This window comes from Eulemur rufifrons, chromosome 7 (genome assembly GCF_041146395.1).
Source record: "Eulemur rufifrons isolate Redbay chromosome 7, OSU_ERuf_1, whole genome shotgun sequence".
Taxonomy (NCBI): domain Eukaryota; kingdom Metazoa; phylum Chordata; class Mammalia; order Primates; family Lemuridae; genus Eulemur; species Eulemur rufifrons.
Window position 1 is genome coordinate 246,834,529 of NC_090989.1, and position 8,795 is coordinate 246,843,323.

Consider the following 8,795-nt stretch of genomic DNA (forward strand, 5'->3'; position numbering starts at 1 on the left):
TCTTTGCCAATCTCTTGCTATCCCATGGATATGTATATGAGCAGCATGTTGCCAGACATACATTGTTGTAAAGAATGGAAGAAATTTTTTTGCAAGTCTGAATTAATTTCTTGCTTAATAATTATTTGATTATATTGTATTGTAGATTTTCTTGATTATATTGCAGCATAGATTAAAGATATATTAAAGCAATTTAGAATAGGAGGTGTGCAACCAACCAAATAAAAGTAACATGGCAATTTCCGCCCTTTCTTTTTTAGTCCTTTTAGAATAGGCACAAAATCTTAGACTCTGACCCATTTTCAGTATGGACAGTTACCTTTTGAACTTTATAGGAATCAATATAGTTAACCAATCTAGTAGAAAGTAAATTTGCATTTTTGCTGTCTTCTAATGGCTATTTTGCATATTAAAGGTAGAGCTTTCCTTAAAATGTGAAGTACTCTCTTGATTATGCCAGCTCTTTTCTCATTCAGCTAAGGCTATAAATAAAGCTTTCTATTTAAGACTGGCATTATATCAACCCACCTGCTTCTGGAAGAGGGAGAGGAAAAAAAAAAAATCAGAATCACTCAACCTGCAGATTGCTGTCAGCTTGTGATTATGTGAATGGTAAGTCTTAACTTTTAAAGTGTTATGTGAGATAGGCTGGAGGGGTTTTTTTTAAAGCAATTTCCAGTTTAACAATTACCCAAGAATTTCTGAGTACTAATGAAAGAAGACTTATCCCTGGAGAGAGCATTCATTGATGAGGCATGACAGCAGCTCGGAGGTGACAGTGGTGAGCAGGCAGAGCAGGAGAATGAAGGATCATTTCAGTTGTGGCATCAGGAAGGGAGGCAGGAATGCTGGGGAAACCAGAGCTTTTCTCCCTCTGTGGGCTGTCTCAGGGAATAGTCCCTGCTCTTTTCCTCCTTCCTATTCAGGATATTCTCCTGGGAGACTGGGGTGGGGGTAGGGAGAAGAGGTATCCAAGACCTTGGTGAAAGGAGAAGGGCAGTCTGGGGCACATGCAAGCTTGTCCTGATCAAATTCCCATATACAGAAGGAAGATCAGCTCCAGTCCTGTTTCAGAAAAAACAAACCTTTTACAAAGATCTTAGTCGCGACTTTTGTTGCTGTTGCAAATGTTTTATCATAAGCCTTCTTTTGAGAAGCTCATATAAAATAAGGAGTTTCCAGTCCCTATGATTTTTTGAGAAAACATGCACCTACATGTACTGTTCCCAAAACAGACAAACCAACTTCAGGTGGAAAATCTGTCATTAATTGCTCATTTAAAACGTAGTTTACTTGGCTAAACCTTGCATGCCTAGACTATGGCTCCTGAACCCAATGTTTAAAAATAAACTGAACTAATGATCATGGCAATCAGCTATCGTTGCATCTTGTAGTCGTATGTTGTGAAGTTGTCCTTTCCCAGTAGTCACACATTTGCTGGGGTGTAAATGAGAAGGCTCTTTTAGGAATGGCTTTTGAAGGGGTAAAGGGTAGTGTCATGGAAAGATTCCTGTCAAGTGTTTGCTAAAGTACCAGGAAATGCCCTTTGTTGCTTAACCAAAATAAAAAATTCTAAAATTAATATGTCAAATAATATTTCATTCTTCAAGGCTATCTACACATAAAGGCAGAATAACTCCAAAACCCCTCAATCAAAAAATATCAAGGGTTTTAGAGGAAAGGAATTGAATGGAGCTCCCAAAGCCAGTGGTGGAAAGTCAATGGAAATAACCAGGCACATAATATATTAGTCTAACGGGGACTGTTAATTCCAGTTATAGAGATGACAAATTGTTACCTAAGTACTGAGTAGAATGAATGGCTTTGGCTTCAAAGGTTTTGTTACTAGGTTCATATGCCACAAAATCCATTTGGAATAGCTCATGTGAGCTATAGGTGACCAGGTCATAGAGAAGAAGGATAAAAAAGACACCAATGAAAGTTAAAGAAGAGCATAATCTCTGATTATTCTTCAGGTAGGCGGTAATAACTATAAAAATTAGCAATAAAGAAAATAGGATTAAAATGGATCAAGTGTCTTCCTCCAACCTTTTTAAAATTCTTGATATATCTCTTTGTTAGGCCTTAGCCTCCTAAGCTGAAAATGATGTCCTTTTTTTCCTCTGCTAGAAAGCCTCCAGACACATTCTGTGTTGTCGAACAACTGAGCACAGTCCTGAATTTAAAACAAATGTCTTGACACAGAGATGAAGGGAGACCCTGGAAGTATAAGTTAATTTACATGGGGCTCTACTCAATTTTATTTCTCCAAGATCACATCCTCTTTTGTACTTCTAATATAAAAATACATTTGTTCCTACTTGAGTAATGGAAAGTGACAAACGTCAGGCTTCAATGCAAGTGAGATTTAAATAATCCTTTTTTTAAAAAGTCATAGAAGATCGTAACTTCTGGACTTTTTTGAGAACTGAGAAGCACAGAATATTTGGTAGAACAATGAAAAAAGAATCTACTCTAAATACTACAGAGCAAATCCTAAATTCCTTTGTAGGGAGTTTGGTGATAAGCAAAATTGTTGAGAAAGCTGAGCAAAACCAGAGTTCTGACAAATGTCCCTAGGAACTGGGAAGTATGAGTCTTGGTAATTTCTGGTTTATATTTTCAAACTTTGAGACTATCCGAAAAGCCATAATTATAAATGCAATGAGAATGAAAAGTGGCTTAAAAGTGGCTTAAAAAATGGGTAATGTGAGAATTTGGAAAAGCAGAAATCCCTTACCAGGAACACATTACACAAAATTGTTTGGGTGAGCTATCATACTTTAGTAGTATGTATTTCAGACATTTGGGACCATGTGTCAATCATCTTAGACCATTAGGGCTTAGTCATAGAATTTTTTCTTACACAGATTTAATGGCTGGAGAGAATAAACACATCTCTGAAAATGCTTTATGTATATATAGAGAGTACTGGTCAACTCAGAATGAATTGCTAAGACAAACAACTGTATTGCACACTTTGAAACAAACCTTTTTGGAAGAAAATGACTCAGAGATGTCACACTTAAGGGGATAATTTGGTGCTGGTTTGAGCTGTTATTCTCTACCATGGTCCAGTTTGAGCTAACAGAGAGGTAATTTGAAGCCATAAGGGAAAATTCATGCAAGTGAATACCTTTGTGAAATTGGTTACTTAAATACCAGAGTTACAGTCAATAGAATGCCAGAACTTTGCAGATATAAAAAGGAATCCAAGATCTGCTCCAACAGTGAGAATGTAGAAAATTAAATGTCCAATCAATTACCTATAAATCCATTACTATGATGGATGCTTCAGGCAGAAAGTAGCCAATTCTCCTGGAAATAGTCAATATACTTTTATAATCTGAACATTTATGCAAGTGATATATATTTTTTGGTAATCTATTGGAGCCCAATTCAAACGGTAATTTTCATCTTATAGAAATACTATGTTTAGGAATACTTCAGAAAATTACTACTCTAATCTAATGTTGATCAATCTGGGTTCTATGGAACCCTAGTTTTTGAAGATGTTAAAAGTTACATCATAATAAGAAGTGCTTTCTGCTCAAATAAGTTAGAGAAACCCTAAGATAAACAATATTAAGCAGGATTCCTGTTTACAGGATTTTTCAGAGGTTTTTAGGCTCATACAGATCTTGAACCTCCAAGAGGTGGTTATAGAATAAAACATTTCCCCAAGTTATTAGTCAATGGGACTCTTTTTTTGAAAGAATTCTTAGTAATATCTTAAATAACTATTGTTCCATGGATCAGAGTAGGAAAACCCCTGAGAGTCATCTAATGGAATAATAACTAAATCTTTTAACTAAATATTTTCATGGATGAGTTAACTTTAGTCCAATTTCATTTCACTCAGCTGTTTTGAGCCAACTTTTATTTTGGCAGAAAATAGCAGTTAGAATCACAAATTATTTTATTAATAGCTCAGCGTTTCTCTCTTTTTGATAATTAAATACTTGCTTCATATAATGCTGCAAAATTAAGATCAAGTAGTTTTTATTAACTTTTGGAAGACTATCTCTCCACTTTCACTGTGTTTTTAAAATTTAAAAGACCCCATTCCCTTTGTACACAAGTTGAATTTGTAATAGAGTCTACAGCAGAGCTTGATTTGCATTGTTTGATATAAATAAGGTAATTGTCACAAATAAAAAATGAATTTCTAAAGGATCTGTGATAACCATCAGGAAAAATGACTTAAATAGGCAATTCTTCAACCTTTATCTTACTTTCCACCCTTTGTTAAGGGAGAAATGTGTTTAACTGTGTTGCTATCCAATTGACAAAACAATTTCTGGGCCTGTGATTGTTTTTATTGGAGTCAATTTAATTTTATTAAAGTTCCTCAAAATGTCAAATATTAAAAAGAGCCAGGTTTTTGAAAGTCAAACCCCCAATCTGATATGTCAAGAAGCAAATTCCAGAGACCGTCTTCTCCAGTTTACATGCTATCTAAAAGGGGACCTGTTTTCAAGTTCCTCTCAAAATGTGAACAATGTAGAAATTTCCTATCTGTTCTATGCTAATTAAATATATGACATTTCATGAGCACAGTCTACATTCAATATTTTCTCAGACCAAAGTCATTCACTCAATATTTAGCCAACTGGAGCTATGTCCCCTTTGAACCAGATCACTGATGGTAACAGCATGCTGATATTTTTTTTTAAAGAAAACTGCAATGTTCAACTTTGAGGAATAAATAATCATTAATGCAAACTGAATTGGGGAAGAATCTTTGGGTCAGGGAGGGAAAAGAATCAGCACAATTTACCGTCTTGATAGGACTCTAACTTTTCCCTCAGTAGAGAGAAAAAAAATCAGTAAGTGTTTTTCGATCCACTTTGTTTCTTCTCACTTTGAAAACAAGAGGGATTCCCCCTATCTATCCAAGATAACTTTCAAAATAAAAACCAAAATCTACTTGGTAAGGAAGCCGGGAGAAATCCTGAAGTTGCCTATTCAAGGTGATACTGTGTGTAGAGTATGCGAATAGAGAACATCAGAGCAGCAGTAGCTAGATGTTCCCTTCGCCCAGCAGCAATCTAGCCTGGAGGCAGCTATCACGTTTTAAACAGATCCTTAACTATGCACAGATCACCCTGGTTTGTGTTGGCATCTGAGAACTCCTTCTTATCCAGAGAGTTTTTGAACATCTGAATTCTTGATCTTAGCTATTGGTGAATATTACCTTATAATTATATATAACCATTGCCTCTTTTGCCATTTTCTATTAACTCATTAGCAGCAACTGATGAAAGTAAAATCAAGAGGTGGTTAAATGGATCATTTGAATTATTAACACCTACCTTGCATTTTACAGGTACATCTAGTGGCACACCACCTTCTGGAGAAACCAAGGGCTTTGTTACAGTAAACTGGTCCAGTGTGATATTACAAATATAAAAAATATTCCATTCTGTATCAAAACTAGGCACATGCCTTTATTTATAGTAACAGAAGTTAACAGAGTTGGGCAGCTTTGCCTTGGGTCCTGTTTCTTGGCATCCTAAATCAGACAAACACGCCTCTCAACATATCTCCGCCCATAACTCCAGGGGTTATGGTTAGTCTAAGGGTTATCTGTAGGCAAAGGAAGGTGAAATCACACTTGGATCTATAGTGGTGAGTAACTAAAAGCACAACCTCTCATTCATATTGCTTTAAAACACATACAGCATATATGTTTTAAAAATAAAAAGAAAAGTAAAGAATATATTGACCTCTTTGTGGTGCTGAACCAACAATATGGTATGATGCAAGGCTTTAACAAATGATCATCATAGATACAAATTGTTCTGTAGAGTATGTTTTAGACAAATGTGTCTTTTTAATATGTAAATCCTACACTGTAGGTTGTTCTTTTTTATTTTTTCTTTTGTTTTTGCAGTGGTAGAAAATGCTGAATAATTGTCCATGAGCATGAGCCAAAGGTTCAAGTTCATTACTGAGATCCCCAGAATGCCAATATTTGCAATGCAAACAATTAGTATCCCACTGTGTGAAGGGCTCTAACACACGTCTGCCTGCCTCTAGATGGAAAGTCTCCACAAGAAGTCCTTCTGTTTCCACGAACCCTGCTTTGACACAGGGGCAGCTGCACGAAGAAGCAGCCTCCTAACCTAGTAATTTACCGTGCCAGACTGTCTTACTGATTGCCAACAATGACAAAGAGACAGTAGTGTGAGTGGTGGACCCTCAAATCATTTTCATGTTGAACCTCCTGGGTCCAGCCACCTCCCCTTCCACAACAGCACCATTGTTTTTTCGGGGCACGTACTCAAGGTCAATGCTGTTTTTGTGCTTGCCTTTCCCTCGGCTCCACACAAAAAGGAGAAGAAAACAAAATAAAACCACTCCCAGAAATGTGAAACAGCCCATGGCTGTAGATACCAGTATTGTTTTAAGGTCCAGGGAAAAAGTATTGGCATTGGTGCCATTGGAAACGGTGTCATTGGAGTCAGTCATGTACATAGGGGTCCTGTTTGCGTAAAGAAAGCGATCTGAAGTGAATCCTTTCACAGTTAAGGAGGCTGTGAAGGTGTCATTCCCAGCAGCATTGCTAGCAATGCAAACATACATCCCACTGTCTTGATCCTGGGCAAATCGGATTTCCAAGGTGCCATCACCCAGTACGGTGGCTCTTCCATTGGACTTGGCGGTGATGAAACGCCTTCGGGGTGTCACCCAGGATATCACAGGCTGTGGGTCTCCATCAGCATTGCATTCTAGCTGAACTGTCTGCCCTTCATCCACTAGCAGATGCTGCAACTTCTTTTCACGGATTTTGGGTTTTTTGCAGGTAAAGTAAAAAGAAAGGGCAGTGCTATGGAAATCCTTGAATGACCTCTCACGGATAGTGTCTGGGCCAGCACACATGGGCTGCTGGCCACCAAACTGTAGTGTGGGCTGTCGCTGCAAGATCCAGAGGAGACGGCAGTCACAGGCCAATGGGTTGTTATTAATACTCAGGACCTCCAGAGCCCTAGGGGAGGAGAACACATTCTCTTCCAATGTTTCCAGCAGGTTCTGAGACACATTGAGCACGCGTAGGAAGTGGAGCCCTTGGAAAGAGTGAGGCTCGATGGTGCGAAGCTGGGCCCCCACTATATGAAGCTCCTGAAGGCGGGTCAGGTCAGAGAACATGCCTGCTTCAATAGTGCTGATGGGATTGTAGGAAAGGTTAAGATGGGTCAGGTATACCAGGTGTTTAAAGGCAAGGAAAGGTACAGTGGACAGGTTGGTATTGGTGATAGAAAGGGATGTGAGGTTGAGACCATAGAGGCTATTGGCAGGCATCATATCTAGTAAAGGCCAGTAGTCAATTTCTAGGTGTTTCAGGTGGAACAATCTTTTAAAGGCATAGACAGGCATGTTGTTGATGTTGAGATGCTTCAGATGCAGGCTGATGAGGCTGCGGAGGTGGGAGAGGGCTTCTGTTGGTACTGCTGTTAAGTTGCATTTCTCCAGGGTGAGCTGCTCTAAGCTAAGTAGCCCACTGAAGGCCCTGTGAGAGATATAAACCAAATCATTGTCCCCCACTTCTAGGGACTTCAGGTTATGTAGATCCTGGAACATGTAGTCTAGTAAAATGACAATCTTATTCTCACTAATGTCAAGCTTGGTGAGATTGGAGAGCCCCGTGAATACCCCCAAAGGGACCAACTTGAGGCGATTGCCTTTCAGGCGGAGAGAACGCAGGTTAAAGAGATTGTTAAATGCTCCTGGCTCCACATTGGCAATGATGTTGTCACTCAAGTCTATCTCCTCCAGCAGAGGATATGATATGAATTCTTCAGGGTTGACGCTTTTCAGCCTGTTTTTACTGAGGTCCAAGATTTTGGTCTCGATGGGAATGCCCTCTGGGATGGCGATCAGCCGCCTTCTGTGGCAGCTGACAGATTTGTTCTGGGCAGAGCATTCACAGCGAGCCGGGCAGCCAATGGTGGATCCCATGAAGATTAACACCACAGCCAGACCCAGGAATGGCTGCCAGCATGATATGGCCGTGTGAAGCATGACTCCACTTCTTAGTCTACACCTTGGTCACAGGCCTGCACAGAAGGGGTGAAAGAAGGGAGGAAGAGAAGTTGAGTGAGGACAGAGATAGGTGAAGGGGCACAAATAGCTCAGCAAGTATAATGGAAAGGACATTGGATTTGGATTCAGCCAGATCTGGGCTTACACCTGAGGGTTGCCATTATTAGTGAGGGGATCGTGGTCAAGTTGTTTGACCTCTCTGCACCTCAGTTTTCTTGGCTGTAAAATGGGGATGATAGGGGTGATAATAGTAGTAGCTTCCCAGAGTTATCATGACAATTTCAGTGTTTGACAACTATAAAGAGATAAATACAGTGTCTGGCACAGACTATGAGGCAAAACAGCATAAATTTCACACTCAAAAGGCTCTATTTTGAATTCAAATGAGAGAAACAGAGGTCAATGGCTCAGAGGAAACCAGTTCAGCTTGAATCCGTGTCTGCATTGCTAATGTTTGGGATATCATCCTTCATTCAAAATGAAGCTCACGGAAGTTTCATTCAGCAGCAGGCCCTTAGGCTCAATGTAGAAAACAAAGTTACATTCATTGCAAGCTGTTGGGATTTTTATCTCCACATATACATTTTCTTTTTTAAAAAAATCTTTCAATTTTAAGGAATACCACTTTCAGAATTCAGTGAATTTTGATTTATGAAGAGATTTTCTTATTTGAGGCAAACAAAAAGAACCTCAAAATATCCCTGTAATGTTTTTGTGTTTCTTATAGGGATGAGGCAGAATCAATGTAC

General features: G+C 38.9%; 1 protein-coding gene across 1 annotated transcript; it reads right to left on the minus strand.

Annotated features, from left to right (window-relative positions):
* Nucleotides 1–6,204: 6,204 nt before the first annotated feature.
* LINGO2 (leucine rich repeat and Ig domain containing 2) lies at nt 6,205–8,025 on the minus strand. The gene has a single exon (XM_069474324.1). The coding sequence runs from the start codon at nt 8,023–8,025 to the stop codon at nt 6,205–6,207; it is 1,821 nt and encodes a 606-aa protein (XP_069330425.1).
* Nucleotides 8,026–8,795: the final 770 nt, after the last annotated feature.